Genomic DNA, 18,794 nt, shown 5'->3' on the forward strand with positions numbered 1-18,794 from the left:
TTTTATTCTAAAGATTTTTTTCAGTCTAAATGTGACAGTCAAAAGAATAATGTGGCTTTTCAATAGTGCTTATTCTATCCTTAAATAAGGCTGGTTGATCCTAGATGGCTTCAGACCAGTATAATTTCCCAAGGCATCAAGATATAATTGTTTCCTAGTCTCTTCATTAACTTTATCTTGAACATAGAAAAGTTTGGAGGTGGTTTTTGAAACTATGTAACTTGCTGGCCAGTGTGACTCAGTTATTAGAAGGGCCTAAGCAAGCAAAATATTAAAATACATATGTTTATTTGCAATAGCAGTAGTAGTTTGTGTCATAGAAAAAAAACATGTAAGGTGAAAGGAAAATGATTAAAATGCACACCATTTTTTCCTGCTATTAACTCTGTAATCTGGACTAAAGTTTACAGTTTGAACTTGGGGGCAGGAAGTTGTTTTTTTCTAGCTGTACCATGTATCAAATGAGAATCAGGGATGTGTACATATGTAACTAGTTGTTGAGAGCGTGATTTGGTAAGTCTAGTGTAATGCAGTGTCTTTCTTTGTGATCTGCAGTATCTCAGCTTTCATGTTTGATGCTTAATGAAAGTTAAACGGTATCTTTGAGGCCTGCAAAGGCCTTTTATTTTGAGCAGCAAAATCTTCAATATGATATAAATAAATATCATCCGATGTTTCCACCTATGTGTAGATACTGCAGGTGGCAGTCATATTTGCATGTTGAATATGTTGCATTTTGGCTTACTCTTTTATTACTGTTCTTGTTTAGTGGTAACGTCACACCAGTAACACAGTTGCATATAGATCTATGGAGATTGACTATTACTTTGTAATTAAGGTGCTATTTTCAGACGCTTGCGCGAAGTCTTTTCTACTCCGAGAATTTGTGAACCCAACCAGAGACCAGCCAACAGGTTTCATTTTTTTCTTTGCCCAAAAAGCTTCTCTTTTTTTGCAAACAAGTTTAAAAACTGACTGATGCTGAGACTTAAATAAAAAAAAAAATAAATAAAAATAAAAAATAGAGAAAAATAAATAACACAAAAAGTGATGTTACCCAAGCAAGGCCTTCTAATAAAGGAGTGGCCCCCTCACCCATCCCTCCCTACCTGTGCAAGTCCTGCTCACATCAGTTTCCTTCCATCCAATTAGGCGACCTGGGAGACCCAGCCAGCACCATCCGGAGGGACTACAGAGTGGTGATGGGGGACCTCCGAGAAGCTTGCAGGATGGAACCAGGGAAGGTTATGGCCACTCCACATCTCTTAAAGTTCCACTGGCTCGATCACTCCAGATTAGTGAAGAACTGCTGAGCAGAAACCAGTTTTCTACGGCTGCCAGCCATGGGCCATCTGGACTACAGAATCATGGACAGCACTTAATATTATCCAGGGAGGCTTCTTGGGCAAAACCACACTACGAATTCAATTTCAGCCGCATGAAATTCAGGGGAAATGGTGCACTCAGCAACATCAGTGACCTTCCTTTTCTTACAGAAAACTCTGCCTTTCAAAAAATGGCACTTCAAACTAAACAGGATGGGAAAAAGGACGTGAGCCATTCGTCTCCTGTGGATTTAAAGATACCACAAGTTCGAGGCATGGACCTTTCATGGGAGTCCCGCACTGGTGACCAGTACAGCTATAGCTCTTTGGTAATGGGTTCACAAACGGAGAGCGCGCTTAGCAAAAAGTTAAGGGCTATCCTTCCAAAACAAAACAGGAGAAGCTTGCTGGATGCTGGACCAGATTCCTGGGGCTCAGATGCTGAGCAGTCTACCTCTGGACAGCCATATCCCACCTCAGATCAAGAGGGAGATCCTGGCTCCAAGCAACCTAGGAAGAAAAGAGGGAGATACAGACAGTACAACAGCGAGATACTGGAGGAAGCAATCTCTGTGGTTATGAGCGGGAAAATGAGTGTTTCCAAAGCTCAGAGTATTTATGGGATCCCCCACAGTACACTGGAGTACAAAGTTAAAGAGAGGCTGGGCACTTTGAAAAACCCTCCAAAGAAAAAAATGAAATTAATGAGGTCGGAGGGGCAGGATGTTTCAGTAAAGATTGAATTAGATCCCCAGGGAGAAGCAGCACAAAGTGCAAATGAATTGAAAGATGAGTAGGGATGTTGTAGAGTGCCAATTACTTTGCAAACTGGGTGAGCACTACTGCATAGTTCAACCACCATTGAGCACACCTGATTCCTCTTTTTACTGCAACACTCTTTCCTTTGCAGTTTAGCATAGACTTGTGTGGACACAGGTGAAAGGTGTGCTCTGAATGTCACACTTGTAAATTTTTCTAGCCTGCTATGGCACAGTTCCCCCTCCTTCACCTGTCCACCAACCCCCCTACCCCCCCTTTTTTTTTTTTTTTTTTTTTTTTTCCTTTTTGCATGTTTCTCTGTAATAGAGAGTTGAGTTACCTCACAAAGAATGCAGATCTGTGGAAATGGACACCTTGCCTGTAGAGCCTACCTGAACTTCTGTTGTTGGATTTTTTTTTTTCTTTCCTATTTGCCTTTATAGGAAAAGGTCCACTTAGTTAAACTGATTCTCTCTTAAAACCAAGCTTTTTTTTCCGACTGAGAATCAGACTGTCATTCTTCAAAATGTTTCAGAGGTTTTGTTTTTTCTTTCTTCCTCCTTTTCTTTGATCCAGTTGATTAAAAGATTTAAGCTAAATCAAGTCATTTAGGAATGGTACCTCTCTTGAACTCAGAGATTCATTTAGTAGATGGATAATCAATTGGGTCTGCTTAGGCTCTCTGCTGTTTTGTTTTCAAAGTTAAATGTACTTACTATTCATGGTCTGCTTAGTGCTCACCCGGAGGGGAGGGGAGGGAAAACTTGCATACACTACCTTCAGAATACTTTGGTTAATTACTTTGTAACACTACCTTCTCTGTAATTTTGTTTGATACTTTTGAAGGGTGATATTTAGACTCACCTGCTTGAGGATGTAGCCTTATCTCACGGAAGACAAGCTTCTCATGGTCAGGAGCAGTCAGGGTACACTAAATGATATATTAGGGTATGCCTCGTTTTGACAGAACTATGGTTCTCTGTGACCTTTATGCTTTTTACAGACTTGATTCTGAGTTTACTAAACTACATGGTTCCAACAACTAGTTTAAATGACTCTAATCTGGGGAAGGGGGGTATGTGTAACAAACTACTGTGATCTTGCAAAAAAAGAAAAAACAAAAACAAAACAGTGATCTCAAACATTACAACCTCAGTAGTCTGCCCAAATATCCGCATTAGTGAAGGAGCTTGTTAATGTTCAGGGAAGAAGTAAAACACTGGTAGTCTGATTTAATTCAGGCTCTGCATCATATCTAGCTGTAATACTGTCAGGGTTGAACACCCAATGAGTGGGTGTTTCCTTTTTAAATACTGCAGTTGCCAGTAGCAGGAAATAATCTCAGTCCTGCAATTTTTTTGTTTTTGTTTTGGTTTATTTAACCTATTTTGATAGTGGTTTAGCACATGCTAGAATAAGCATTTAAACACCATAAAAGCACTCCGTAAACCACAAACCCGATCTTATTCACTATGGTGATATCTCTATCATTATATGGAGATCCAGGATAAGTTTTGTACAGAACTTTTATCTTTGATGCTTTCTGCGGGAGTTGTCAATAACTAGGTAGAGCTTACTGGACTTACTACAATTTGACCAAATCAGAATTGCTGGTTCTTCAGGTAGAAATAATTTGGTCTTAATCTGTGCAAAAGGTATATAGAATTACCGCTTTTCCCACTTGCACAACCAAAAGAAGCATTGGAATTTCTGTGTGAGAGCATTAAGTGATGTCAGTGACTGAAAGTGGTTTCTAAAATCTCATGGGAGGATGGCCTAGATAGCCTTGGGACGCTGAGCATGTTCTGGAGCAGGTGATTCTACTAGCCTCTCCCCCTCCCCAACAACTTGTATTTTCAAAGGTTAGGCACACCATTGCTGTCATTTTAAATATGCACTGCTCATCCTTGAAAAGGATTGGGCTTTTGGCCCTGAGTACACTTCTGTTTGTTTTATTTCTTTAATATATTTTAGCACTCAAAATCCTGATTCCTCTTAGCTATCTAGTTGTCATCTCAGCATTTAAAGCAGTTAAAGCTCAGTAGCAGTACATAAACTCTGCAATACGTCCCAGTTTAGCTGGTGATTGCAATAAAGGTGCAGTTAAACATGTGGTTTTCATCTGCTGTTGGAGATTATGGCAGAAAGTTTGCTGCAAGTTCCAGAAAAAAATGCAACAGTTTTACTGTTCAGAGAGGTTTAACCTTTTGCAGTTGTCTTTATTTAAGCAACATGAATTGAGTTTTATAAAACTTTTCACTGTAGTGTAAGTGGAGTGCTCATTTTACTAACCTAAATATTTTGTATGTGTATGTTTAAGTGGGTGACAATCGTGCAGCAGAAGAATGGTGTGCCTACCCTTTAATGCTGCAGTTTTAAAGAGAATTTGTCTTGTCATTTCAGACTGTAGGCTAAGAATTGTAAATAGATAGTGAGAAGTTGAAGTACTCTTTATTTGCTTTGATTAGAAAGTGGATTTAAAAGAAAAAACAACAAACCAAACGCGTAACTTTCTCAGTTTAAATGTCCTGAGACCTGAAGATTGTAATATTCATGTCTGCAAAGCTTTTAAACACAACACTTGATCTGTGATAACTTAATATTCAGGTAATCTTTCTTTTTCGAGAAGCTTTTGAACAACCATATTTCCTCCAAAGGTCTCTGTTTAAAAAGGAAAAAAAAGAAAAAAGTGTAGATTATTTTTTAAGCACTAATTGCATTACGTTGGTAACTGCAATATAAAATAGCCATTATTGTTTTGTGAAGCATGGTTGAGATTAGTTAGTGGTCCCTTTTTAAAATTTCATGAGCCTCTCAAAATGAAAACAAATTAAAAAAAAAGCTGCTGAATATTCAAAAGATATATATTTTACCTTATTGTAGGTTTTGTAAATTTAGTCTGTAATATTCAGGTGCACCTTTTAATGTTAAATTTTTTGTTTCAAAGTCCCATCTAATGTATTTTCTCTGAGGTGATTCATCACGTAAGACTAGTATCACTCTAAGTGCTGCAGTGATCACTAATGTTTTGTTTCATTTTTTTTCACTACATTTTTTACAGGCGCTTTCAGTGTAGCTAACTAGTAGTATTTGAGATCATTTTGAATATATGATTGGAATTAATGTTTGTCATTAGCATGCTTAATTTTCTGCTGACCAGCAGTTTGCATGGCCAAAATCCCTGGTTGACCATATTTTGGTGTGGGAAGGTGTGGTTCACTGCTGTCTTTGTAACAAAAGCCTTGTTTCTCATGTTATTTCTGGTAAGTGGACGCTTATGTTACTTGGATCACTTGGACAGGAGATAAGGTTTGGAATTTTTCTCCTGCTGCTATTTTGAGATCGCATTAACGTGTAACATAAACTGCAACCCTGTAGAAATCAAGACATCTTTAGGAGGAGGCCTTTCGGGTATTTTTTGTCACTCGTTTTCTCTCATTCCTGAGAATGTCCATCTGATGTAGTTATTGGACTTAACAGTATTGTTGTGTACTACGTTGATGTAGCTGAAAAAGCCCGACAGCAAGAAACTGTGAATAATATTTGTGGCAGTCTCTGAAAACTAGTTTTTCAGTCCAAGTATCATGAAGGAGAATCCCACTCCCCTACCCCTATCCTAGAAAAGTAATTTTATATTTTGTGTGTATAAAGTTTTAAGAATCAAGTTTCATATTGTACTGAAGTTTAGATGTCGCTTGGTAAATCTTTGCTGCAGCATATAATTGACGATGAGTAAGGCTTAGTGTGGTAGGGGTCCTGGTGTGGAGTTAATTATCGTACCGTTCTGGTGAGAAAGCCCAACATGTATGAAATGTGTCCTTTTTTTTCTTTTTATTCGGACTTGTAAGGTGTAAAAGTGCTTTTTTAGAACTCTGACCTATTACAAACTATTACCTCACTTTCAGCCAGTCGGATCCTCATTCCAGAGTGGTGTAGGCATTATCATGGCCGTAATGCTCGAGCTTGAGAGTTGAACGTTTCCAATAGCTATTTGAGGGACACGTATTTGAATTTATTTTATTTTGGTTGAAAGATTCGGTCCTCTAATTTTTTTTTTTTTAAGGCTCAAGTCACAGTTTCCTTTTGAATTTCTTATTTCTTCCTGTAATGCAGAAATTACTGAACAAGCAATACAGGTATGCCTTTGCTTTCTTCTTGTTGCAGAATGCATGTTTTGATGCTTGTATTACCAACCCTACTTCTAGACCTGAAGTTTAGCCCTGAATTTTCATTAAAACCAGAAAGCAAATGGCTCTCTAACAAATACACACCTATAGGATGGTGCCTTTGGTAAGGGATCGCGTTCAGTGTCTGAGTTCTCAAGCAAATCCTATACCACCTTTTTCCTGAGCTTTCCAGTGCTCAAGGATATTCCTAAATGTGAGAGGCAACTGCACCTGAGTGTAGACCAGTTAGGAGCGGGCAAGGAATAGTCTGTGCTTTGTCTTGTGGCAGGCCGACATTTGAGTCTAAATGTTTCCTTCGTGAGAACCCTAAAGAGTACATTGCCTTCCCCTAGAAATTCACAGGAGCCGGCAAAATGATTCAGAGGTCTTAGGGTTGAGTAAGCTTTGTGTAGGTTGGAACAACTTTTTATTTCTGATTGAATTGCTTTTTATATCAACTGCAACAATTGTTGCACAGGCAAAACTGGAATTATCATATGTTTCTTTTCAGCTTAGTTTGGATTAATTCTCTTGAGCTGTCCTTGAGCCTTAGGGGAAGAACACAGTGTCCAAGGAGTGAAGGGAACGCTGAGCAGTTCCCTTGTTTCTCAAAAACAGTGTGGCTACATCTGTAAAGTAAAGAGCTCTTTCTTCAGTAAAGACAGAATTTTAACTCTTTGGTGTAAGGATGCTTATACTTTTTGCAAATCCAGACTCTTATGAAGGCAAATTTATTAACTTATACTGAAAGCTTTTTCACAATATTTTAATCTTTCCCAACAGAAGTTAGAGATAGGATGGGAAGGGTTATTTTCTACATTTTCATGAGGATCAGAAGCTTACTGTTTTTCTCCACAATATGTGTCAGAAATTAAATTAATTTAATCTCAGTCTAGGTAAATCTTACTTTTGCTTGGCACCAGAAGATACTGTTGACTAATACTGGTATTAAAAGTAATGCCTATAGAATTCTGTTTTGAGACTCCTTTTGGTACTATTAAGGTTTCCGCTTGCTCTTGGCTTATATTGAAAACTCACTAATTAGAATCTGCAGAAACCCGAAAAATCTGTACTACCAGTTATTTGCAGTTCTGCTGAATGTAGCAAATACAATAATCACTATAGCTATTTTTTCTTACTAGCTAATGTATAAATATGATGTACCATAGTGATCACTAAGCATAGAGATGCTGTAGACTCGAAACAATTCATAGATGCACTCCACATGTACCAAAAACATCTCTAAGTAATTACAGCGTTCCAGTGTCCATCTCTGTCTCTCTCTCTCTGCCCTGTTCTTGGGGTTGCCTGGGGCAAGTCTGTGTACCAGTATTACAGCGGCAGTTTTGGACTTCATGTCCTCTCAAACTATACCTACATTCAGGTGTAATCATGAAAACTTTATGTTAAGATAGCTTTATTTAATCCTCATGAAAATCTGTTATTGCAATTGCAAAATGTGTTTTCCTGGGTTAAGTACTAGGAGGAGGGACTCTTTCTGGCCTGGCCTGGATATTCATTCACCTTAAAAACAAACAAAAACCCCTATGCTCGTGTCTACAGAATTGGTAAGTAGAATTTTGAAAGGCTCAAAATGATAATTCTGCAGATAGTCTACCTGATGGAGGAAGGATTAGAACACAGACTTCATTCTGTCTGGAGCAGGAAAAGTTAATGTCAGAAAACAGTTTCTGTAATCATTAGCTAATGCAGTCTAATTTAAAGTTTTCTCCTACTCAGAAATAATGAAAACACTACTACAGCTACTAATTCGGTTTATCCACAACTTGGTGCTACATTTCTCAGATATTTTTGCAGATATTTTTTATGCTTGCATGGAAGCATGTAAACTTTACTGTCACTATAAAAGCACTTGTCTGACCTATTCTAAAGTACCAGAAAAGGGATAAATAACTGCAGCACTTTTTCTGTTACAACACCAGAGTCTTAATTAAATCTGGTCTTCAGGTTATGAGATATTGTAAATGTACAATCTAGGATCATTAACTGCTTTTCAGGTCAGATCACAAGTTCTCTTGGGATACTAGTCTGTCTTTTAAAGAATAGTACAAGAATATATTCTGAAGTTCAGGCAGGGGATGTATACATGCCTGATATTTTAACTAATCATTTCAGTAGGCCATTTCAGGGCTTGACGTTTGGAATCTGGGATGATGGGTAGGGAAAGGGACGTTTCCCAAACTGCAAAATCATTTTGAACCATTGCTTGATGTTCAGTTTGAAAAAAATTTATCACAAGGAAAATGGGTAGGGATTCTTTCTCCCTTATGCCTTCAGGGAATGAGTAGTATTTAGAATCTCTGGCTGAAATTCAAGCCTTTTTACCATGTAAATTTTTAATATAAACTCATTGACGTGCTTTTTACATCTGAGGACTGAAAATGGATCTTAATGTTTAAGTTGTGGAATGGTATATTTCTTAAATGAAGGGGGAACATTTGAAAAAAATAGATTAGAATACCAGCATTAGTGAGCTTAAGGAATTTTAGTATGTAATAGCAAAGTATAGCAAAGTATTTGATTAAAAAAAATAATCTTGAATTGCTAGTCTGTAACTAGGTGCATTCTAATTTAGAAGGTGAATATTCTTTACTTATTGATATATGATGGGCTTTTTGCAAATAGAAACCTTTATCTGAGTCCCATGTGTTGCTTGTACTGATGGGATGTATGCTTACAGCAGCTTACTGCTGCTTTAAAATGTATAAAATATGTTTTGAGTGTTTGCTCATAACTCTTTCTAACCTCCACTTGTTAAATTGTCAGACATTGGTATTTTATCAGTCCGCAATGTAAGTGAAACTAATGTTCTTAGGAATCCAACTTGTACACACACTGTTTAAAAAAAACCCTCAGGGACAGTTTACACACTATCCTCACTCAATTCAGGTACTTGTACTCTCTTCTTAAACCTAGCAGTGACTTGTATTTTGTTTTGCTTTTTCTTTTGACGTGCTGATAGCACATCCTTGATGAATGTCAACTTAAAACTCAGTTCAGGTATCCAGGTATAACTCAGCCAAACGGATTTTAAAGCTGCATATTTACTCTCCAGCACACAGTGCCTCAGACACTTATAGTGGCATTCTGTATATTCAGTTATTACTACTGAGCAGATCGCGTGGGGGTTCCTGCTATGTATTGTAAGAAGTTCCTATGTATATTATATAATATGTATTATATTATATACATATATAGTATATATGTTATCTTAAACTTATATATTTTAAAATGCCACTACTAGCCAGCGCAGCTAAAAATGAAATACATTCCCAACTGCTTCTGTAAAGTGCAGAGGTGGTTTCTTAACGTGGCTCTTGCTTCTCTTTCACCATAACTACTTCTAAGCTCAAGCACTGGTCCTTGGCTGTCTGACCTCTACATTCTAGTTATGCAATGTCTTTAGAGAATTCTGTGCACTGGCCACTGTGATGGAAACCAATGGGCCGCGAGTGCTTCGAGTTTATTAGTAATTGTTCTGCCAAAGTTGGTGTTTGTGTGACAAGCGTGTAAACCTGTCAGGTAATCGGCAGAGGTACGAGTCGATAACGGTGTGCGGAGTCACCTCTGCCTAATTGGCAAGGCCGGACCCTCAGCAGGTGTGTCTTTTCTGATGCTGAGCGCTGATGCAGCGTGTGTTGGCACTTAACATCCGTAGTGATGGGCCTCCATGCTGTGTTTGCAAGGAGGTGAAACTTTAAAATCGAATCTGCTGTTCTGCACTTGCAGTAATCTGTTTGCAGGCGCAAGTCCGCAACACCTCTGCTTTATTATTTGACACTTTACATCTAAAAAATCTTCTCTTTCTATTTATGTAACCCATAGTCTTTGAAGAGTATGGAAAATGGCATTTCTCTCTGACCTCTAGAAGTTCAAGTGTCATGGGAAAAAAAACAGGAACCCCCCCCCCTTTACTCTTATGGACCTCATTTCAATATACTGTTTACAGTTTGACGGAATTGTATAATTTAATATTTCTCTTGTACTGTAGTTTATATTTATTTACAGATTTTTTTGTACTGTGTGATTTGAATTTTTTGTTCCTTGCTATGATCAATGTTTTATGTAGTAGAGCACTTATGATCACAAATTAAGGTTTTTGGTTTGATTGCACTACATTAATTTTTTTTAATGCAGTTCTGATTTTTTGACTGGACTAAATAAGCTGTGTCTTAATGTATGTGATAAGTACTTTTAAATTTTTATTTCATGTGGTCCATTTATTTTTTGCATTGTATGTCAAAGCGCTAATTCTCTTGTTGTGCATGTGTAAGATTTAATGGCTCCATTGTATTATTTGACCATGTCATTTTGGAAACACATTCCCAGCTGTAACGTTGTGTATGGTAGTTTTCACTGGATGCTAGACTTTTCAAAACCACTATTCTTCTAATAAATTTTGTTGTGAAAAACTTTAAGGGGTTCCAATTCTGTTGTTTCTAGTGTGGTTTCTAAATGCCTGTACTAATAATTTGTGTTTTCTAAAACGCAACTATGACAAAGGGAACCAGAGGAGGAAGTGAAAATAGAAGGTAAAACAAATTCTGGTTGAGGAACCAACATTCAGAGTCTGTTTTTCATTCTTTTCTTGTCGTGAATAGAACTGGTGATGGAGCTTCCTTAGCAGCTGGGTAGGGAGTATATGTGAAAGCTGAAATGCTGTTTTGTAGCAGCCAGTTTCTCGTGAACTCCTTTACTCTAATTTGTTCTTTCCTGCTGGCCACCTTAATTTTCTTTCATGATAAATAATTTATCTGGTGAAGAATGAACGGTCTCTCGGGGGGCGGGGGGAAGATGTGGGCTTCCTCACTGAGCACTTAGCAATGAGTCAAGGTGGATGCTGTAGTAATAAAAGCCGGGCTAGGAATCCTAGCTGTTGCCTTGCGTGGTTTGAGTTGTCTTGCTCACGCAGGCTCTTGAGTGCACGCGGTCGTGTAGTGGAGCCAGTGTGCCTTCGAGTGGCTGGATTGCTCAGCAGCAGAGGCCGGACCACGCTAGCCGAGTTTCCTTAGCTGTTTGTTTGCACAAGCAGACACTGGTGTTGCTTCTTATTCTCTGCAGCCACCACCACTCCGTTAGAGGCATGCCACCAGCTCCTGCTTAACATACAGAAAGCTCCAGCGACTCTGTGTCGCTATCCTCCTGCGCGGGGTCACGAGGCAAACTCAGCAGAGTGACACCATGCTTCAGCTGTTCCTTGTTTTAGAGCTGTGTTACCTTCTTTCAGCCGCACTGTGTGTTGAGTTGAGCTACTTTTAACATTATGCATTATTGATACTGAAATGCTGAATGCTAAAAAGTAGGTTACAGTAAGTGTTGGATAATGGAACCCACATGAGTTTAGGCATTTCTGTTAACCTTTGTATTCAATCTTAGCATGATGAGAGCAATACACAGGCATCTTTGAGCTTTAAGAAAATTCATGCAGTGCTGCAGACTGTCTAGCCTGGTTTTTCTTCTCCAGAGAACTTGTTTTTCTCAGCTTGTGCTAGTGAAACGTAGGTACTTTAGGGTTTGCATTTGCTAATACAATTTTCAGTACTTGTTTGAGATCCTTAAACAACTGTTATGTTGAAAATTAACTATTGTATACTAATCCTAGTATTAAAAACTAAAAGCAAAATGCTAAGGTGGCTTGATATTGTCGTTGGTTTAGCTTTACTTTGCACATCTCTCTCTCTCAAAAAAAAAATGGCTTGATTAGAGGCTACATCTTACTAATTCGGGAATACTTGTGTCTTTATGTGTAAATAGCTTGAAAGTGTTGTGCTGTAAACTAGCATTTATCATATCTTTTTCTGAATGTCTGAATACATCTGTCAAATCGATGAAAATAGCCTTTGAAAGTGATGAACCATATTCCCATCTGCCATTCTTCAGGATGGGTTATACATTGCAAGCTTTTCCCAGAACATTTTTAATTGACACCTTTTGTCCTGTGATTATCAGAAATAGCAAGTTTTTTGGTTTTGCTAGAGGACTTGCTGATAGTCTTGCACTTTAAGCTGAAATTGTTCAGACTTGAAGAAAAATTCTAAACTTCATTCCTTTAAGCTGTTTTTTCTAACATAAGTAGTTATAATAATGATCAGAGTATGCTAGATATTGCATCCAGACTCAGGAAGAAGCATCCATGTTGTGTTGTAGAAATAGAAAAGAAATGTAATTAGCCTTGTTTGGCAGCTTGATTAGTTTGCTGATTTTGTCTCAGCTTGTTTTGACTCAGGTTTGGTTTTGAGCTGCTCCATTTGGTAGTGGAAGAGGCTGCTTGCCTCTTCTGCTGATCCTGCAGGAGCATATCTGATCCCGTTCTGAAACAGCTGAGATCCTTCACAGAATAGTAAAGGAGTCCATCCCGTTACAGTTGGCGTCGCTTTCTACAATCCAAGTAGTGTAGTATATGTGAAGTGAGGGGCTCTGCTGTTTTGTGGTTTTGTGCTTCTGTGAAGGGAAGATCAGAAAGCTTGGAGTCAGCACCTCAACAAGTATTAGTACTAGCCGATAAGGACCTGAAACCAGGAAACCCTCTAACCTGAGCTCTAAGGACCTGAAACTCCCCTATGTTGGAAACCGAATACAGTTTTGTGAAGGAAGCGGATATAATTGAGGAAATTCCTGAGTATCGCAACAATGTCTTGTGCAAACAAAATAAAGCCCCATTTGCACCTGCTCAGAGTCAGAGTAGCAATGCAAGGCTTTCTTTGGTTCTGTTAGCCAGGCTGATTGCCAGTGGCCTTCTTACTTGATCGTTCTAAGCTGTCTGATTTTTAAGACTTGCCAAAAATGGGTTTGGGGGGAGGAGGAGGATTTGAATCCTGATTCGGAAGGATACTTAGGCAAATCACTAATTTCTTAATCTACAAACTGTAAACTGCTGCATGTGCTCTGGCATATGCCCAGAAATGAGTACTTCACTGAACTGTAGTTTTAATTAGGAGTTGGTAGTTTCTTGGATCTGTTTAGGAATGTGACTTTATGCATAGAGCAGCATCACATGAAAAACTTTTTGATGGCATCAGTGCTGGGATAAAGAATAACTGAAGGTGTGGCAGCAGTCTGCAAGCAATCTCAAAAGGCAGAGTTTGCAATGTAGAGGCAAATCCAGGAATATGGAGTTTCATATAATGGAGATAGCAAAGGAATTAAAATAAAAGATGACCTCTTTTGTGCAGTTATTCTTAAGGCACATGAGAAAGCATTGCAGTGCTGGGAGGATCTCAAACAATATTGGTTTTTTCCTCATCTGGTCCTTTTGATGCAACTTCTGAGACTTAGAATCCAACGAGTTCTCGGTTGTCTGGTAGAAAATACAGAAGTGATCTGAATGACTTTCCACTTGCAGATTAAGTCATAAATTCTCCTCTCCCAAGAAAACCCAGACAGAGTAACGTTTAGGAACTTATTTTAAATATTGTGAAGAGGTAGCACAAAACCACTGTATCTCATTTTATAGACCATTTTAAAGTATTGGATTTTACAGGTCATATTAAAAAATGACTCTTTAAGGTTTCACTAAAAAAAAAAAAATCTCTAGATTTTTCTCTTGCTTCCACACCTGCAGGTGTCATGCAGTTGGCAGAAAGTCTGAGTACCCACTTTACAGAAAGGCAGGATTTTGTCCGAGATAGCTAGATCTTGTCTCTCCACAAATTGTTTTGAAAGATGGCTTTTTTGATGTAAATCTTTAAACAAGTTCATGAAAAGTAGTAGGTGTGGCAGTGCAGCTGATCCTTAAAATATATTATACATTTAGCACCAGCTTCTTATATAATGCGGTTAAATACATCCAGACTGTTTTGACTGCCATCTCTATCTTTTGCTACCCTGACTGAATGGCCAGCTCAGGCGAAATTGGGAACATCTAAGGATGTTTCAGAGGAAAGAAATATAAGTGCTGCTGCCTAAAAAATGCAAAGGTATTAGGTTGTAGCTGCGTCTTCCCCAAGGGCTGGCCAGAGTCTGGGGCTGTAAGCTGCTGAGCAGACCACGTAAGGCACCACGTAACGTGGTGCTAGTGGCTGCAGCTGCAGCTGCTGCAGGTCCTGTTGCGTGCTTTTTCCTAGCCTGTGCTGCAGCTCCTGCCTTAACTCAGTCGCTGTTGCTACCTGGGATAACTAGATTAAAGCTCATCCTTGTCCTTGCTGGGCTCCTTCGTCCAGGCGCCACTCAGACAGCCCTGCGCCTAAAGGAGGAGTGGTTTTGCCTGCATGGGGTAATCGGAAAACTTTTAGGAAGTCCCCGAGCAAATACATATATATATATATATATGTATTATATATATGTATATACATATATAAGATTTTTTTCTTGGGTTAAAAGGCATCTTGTAGCTAATAGCATAAGGCAAGTAAAACTTTCGTGGTGTTCCCTCTGTGTTCTGCTTTAAGGTGGGTAGTGGTCTATTTATGCCATTTTTCAGATGTTATGCAGTGCTCTAGTATTATAAGATGGCTTTCAGACCTTTAAAGCAAGTAACCACATTTGAAGCGTTGACAATAGTTGAAAACAAATTGTTTGACTTTGAAAGGAGACTGCTGAAAAAAGACACTGTAGGATTCTGGTTTTGCATAAGCAGCTTTCATATCAAGTATACCCTGTTTATAAATAAATACAAGTTTTTTTCTGATTTCTAGCCATCAGACATCAGCCTGAGATCTGAAAGTTAAACCATGTCTTTGAATTCAAAGCGCGTTCACTGACAGGTGTCACCATGATCCAGTGAGAACTTTGTCGTGTAACCCTGCCACTGGCTGGAGTTTTGAATCTTTATGTTGGCACCTTTTACTTTTGAGCATACGCTGAATTGCTGATGGAAAATGCAAAATACCATAACCCTGGATTAATGAGAAACGTGCTTTGCAGCTCCTTTATCAAACTTTTTACTGAATTTCTATGTCAATTTGCAGGTTAAAATCTGTGTAACCTAGTGGGAAATGATTGAAGTAGTGACTCTAGCTTAGCGTGGCTGAAAAGCAGGTGGCTGCAATATGGCATTTGGCTATTTTGTCTGTTCTTTTGCCATTAGAGCTCCCTGTCGACAAAAAAACTTTCCCTATGAGGTTGACAGGAACAGCGAGGCCTCCCCAGGGCAACGGAGAATCTGGCAGTCGGCCTTTCGTGGGTCGGAAATCTCCCTGGGTTCTGTGGTTGGGACTCTGGAGCTGGTCTGGATTGCATGAGTCGCTGCAAGAAGGATTTTTCAGAGGTGGTTTTGCGGTATGTTTTCTAACGACGGTCACATTCTTTTTTTATGGTCTCCAAAAGAGAAAGCATAGTAAAAATGCCAGCATCCTGTCAGTCCTGTGGTCTCGCTCATCATTACCAACATGTGGTTAAGTGCGAGTTCGTTTCTGTAAGCTTTCAGGGTCGGTGTAATGCACTTGCAGACATTTTTAACCCATTAACAGTAAGAGAAGACATCTGCGAGTACTTGATGGGCAGCGTGTGCTAATGGGGGGCATGGTCGCTTCAGTTTGCAGCGAGGAGGTTAGGGAATCATTTCCCTGTTGGTGGGAAGAGTGAGACCAGCGCGGTGTAGAAGTCCGGGGGAGACGATGCAGGAGGGCGTCTGGGGGGGAATCCGCCTTGCTGTGGTTCCAGCTCCTTCCTCTGCGTTGCAGCACGTGATGGGAGATCAGTCGCTCCCATGTTTTTTCCAAAGGATCCGTTGCTTCGCAGGCATAAATTGTTGATAAATTCTTCCTGTTATTTTTCTCTTTATGGCAAACCAGTGATTTACGCGTTTTTGTCCCCAGAATAAAGAAACAAACAATACCTGCTATTACATGGCAGAAGGAGAATTGCACGCGATAAAATACATTCTAACTTCAGCATCCAATGGGTAAACTGCCAAAATCAAGGATGCTTTAAATATAATAAATAGCCCTAAAGAAAACCAGTTGTTTTAGTGGTGATAGCATGTTGCATGCTAAGCAAGGTGTAGTTCCCTGCCTTGGTTCATTGTGCAGCTGGACAAATACAAAATACAAATACAAAAATTTCTCTCTCTCTCTTTTTTTTTTTTTTTTTTTTTTTTTTTTTTTTTTAGTGAACAGTAGCCATGGTTGTATGTGGTTTGGATTTGTTAGACTTTCTTCAGCACCAAGACTTTTACGAACACAGAAATGAAAGAGAAAAATATTTGGGGGCTGGGATACGGAAGAATCACAGAATCCCTTCAGAAGAGGAGGAGGGAGAATGAGGACAGTAATAAATAATAACAAAGGTTAAAATAAAGAAGTAAGGAGGGATGTGCAGAATTAGAAAGGAAGGATGAAAGGCTGGAGTTGAAGGGAGGGGGCTGTACTTTAGCACAGAGGAAGCCTCTCCCTGCTGGCACGCAGAAAGATATTTCCTGCCTTATGTTTTGGCTTCTTAATAGTAATCTGACTATAAAATTAACCTACATCATTTAATGGTGGTTGAATGGCAGTTAAATTAACCCACTTTCAAAATAGAACTTACCTAAGCCATCAGCTCTGCGACAGCCGCGTCCCCCAGGCATCCTGGGGGTGAAATCCACTTTCTTTGTCTTAACCTATTTCCCGAGCAGCAGTCCGTAGTGAGGGAGCAGAAATGTAGTTTGCTGCTCAGGACAGCAGCTGACGGATAATACGGACATGTATCAAACTGCTAATTCATTTTTTCACGTGGATATTCTCATGGCATGAAGTATATAGCATTTGCATGTGGGGAACACTGCAGTTAGAGTTGCGAAACTGTTTCTATTAACAGTACAGCCTTGATTATCCGAGTCCCAATTATCTGAATCTCCAGGTTATCTGAAATGGGGTCATATCCCCCAGCGTCTGTTAATTACACCCCAGGTACCCTCTATTCTCCAAATGTATTCCAGCGGCCCCTCGGAGATTCGGCTGACTGTGGTTGTGCTCAGTGTTTTAGCTGTAGTGAGTGCTCTGCCTCGTTGCTGCATTGGCGCTCTCATATCTGTTTGGGGCGGGGGGAAGTTGGATATTTACAGACTTTAAAATCTTTGAACACTTCTAGCTGTCAGTAAGTAGTGCCTGGACGTAGGGCTCTGCCTGCCGGAGCTGGGTTCAGGAGCAACTGCGGGAAGGGGATCAGCTGCATTCGGGTTTTCTTTTTGCTTTCTTCCACTCTGTGGCGGAATTTACTTCTGATCAGTGCATCTTCAGTGAGGGCTTCACCTGATTTGGGACCTCTACAGTTGCAGTGAGTCCAGCTGCCCTATGTGTGCACGTGCAAGTGCCTGGTCAGCAAGAGCAGATTCCTGAGTTGCACCTTGATTCCTGAATTGCTGCAGGGTGGTAGGTAGCCAACAGCAGTGGGGCTGGAAGCAGGGAGGAGGCCACATACCTGCCCAACGGCAGGTTCAGAGCCAGTGCGTATTCGTAAGTTCTACCTGTGACATATTAAGATATTCAGGGCATCCCTTTCTGCTCTGTAGGACTGGTTCCTCTGGTACATTCTTCCTTGCCTTATCTAGGTGCCTATAATTTTTTTAAAAAACACATACAAACCTGCAGAAAAGCCTTTCAAGAACTTTTTTTGTGTATGTGATTTTTTTAAATCTGTCTTCTGGTGCTATCGTCCTTTGGAGCCCCTAGCTCAGGGAAGACACTGTGAGTACTGTCTCAGAGAGAAAGACTCATGGTAATTTTTCTCCTTAAAGGGATGATCCCAAATGTCCTTGATAATTAGAAAAATTAGCAAGGACATTTCTAGAAAGCCTTTGAAAGATAGTATATGGAATAATGTTTCCAACAGGATAAATTTCCCTTGGTTTTAAAGAAATAGCTCAATGGTAAGGTTTTTAATTAGTCATTAAGTATTGCATTAGAAGTATCACAACTGGTGATAAACCACTATACAATATGGTTGGATTAGTTACTTGGAGAAGTTGGGAGCAGAGAAGGCAATGACAGGAATACAGAAAAGATAAATGTATTTGAGGCTGTGGTTTACTGTAAAACCTGCTTGATTTTTATTTGGATACAGGTGGGCAGAAGGTGTTTTCAAATGTTTAAATCATGTTAAAAATGACACTACTCTGAAGGGTTAAAAGTCTGAATCAGTAATGGATGTTTGTTGTTTATCTGGTCAGCTGCTTTATTATACTACCTGGATACACTGATGAATAAATGTAGCTGACAAAAACCCAAACAAACAAAAGCATCTATAACTTCTTACTTCCTGCTTTTCAGCTGAAATACAAGCTTTATAAATCCCTAAGCACATCACCAAGGGCAGCATAAATTCAGGGGCTTTGAAAACTCAGTAGCAATATTTCTGTATTTATTTTGGCTGTGCTTTGCACAAATTAAGCTTTTAATTTAAAGAAGAAAAATACTTGCTCCTTGCTAGCCATTGTGCTGAGCCTCAGCTCTTTCTGTACCGCTCTTCTATTTTTTCAGTGCAGCAGGAGAGAATTACTGTAGCACCCACAGAGGTGTGAAGGGACTCATTCATCTGTGTGGGGAGTGTTAGGTTCCAGGCATATTTCTGAGGATGGAAATAGTCATTTAAACTGGTACATCCAGAA

General features: G+C 39.4%; 1 protein-coding gene across 3 annotated transcripts in view; it reads left to right on the top strand.

Annotated features, from left to right (window-relative positions):
- The window catches only part of LOC134142940 (ligand-dependent corepressor), a 55,100-nt gene extending 52,748 nt beyond the window's left edge, over positions 1 to 2,352 (top strand). For all 3 annotated transcript variants that reach the window (XM_062580511.1, XM_062580510.1, XM_062580512.1), the window contains one exon: positions 1,153 to 2,352. In XM_062580511.1, the coding sequence (XP_062436495.1) occupies positions 1,153 to 2,122 (970 nt within the window). In that variant the 3' untranslated portion in view covers positions 2,123 to 2,352. The remainder of the gene's footprint in view (positions 1 to 1,152) is intronic.
- The last annotated feature ends 16,442 nt before the right edge of the window (positions 2,353 to 18,794 follow it).

Source organism: Rhea pennata, chromosome 7 (genome assembly GCF_028389875.1).
Source record: "Rhea pennata isolate bPtePen1 chromosome 7, bPtePen1.pri, whole genome shotgun sequence".
Taxonomy (NCBI): domain Eukaryota; kingdom Metazoa; phylum Chordata; class Aves; order Rheiformes; family Rheidae; genus Rhea; species Rhea pennata.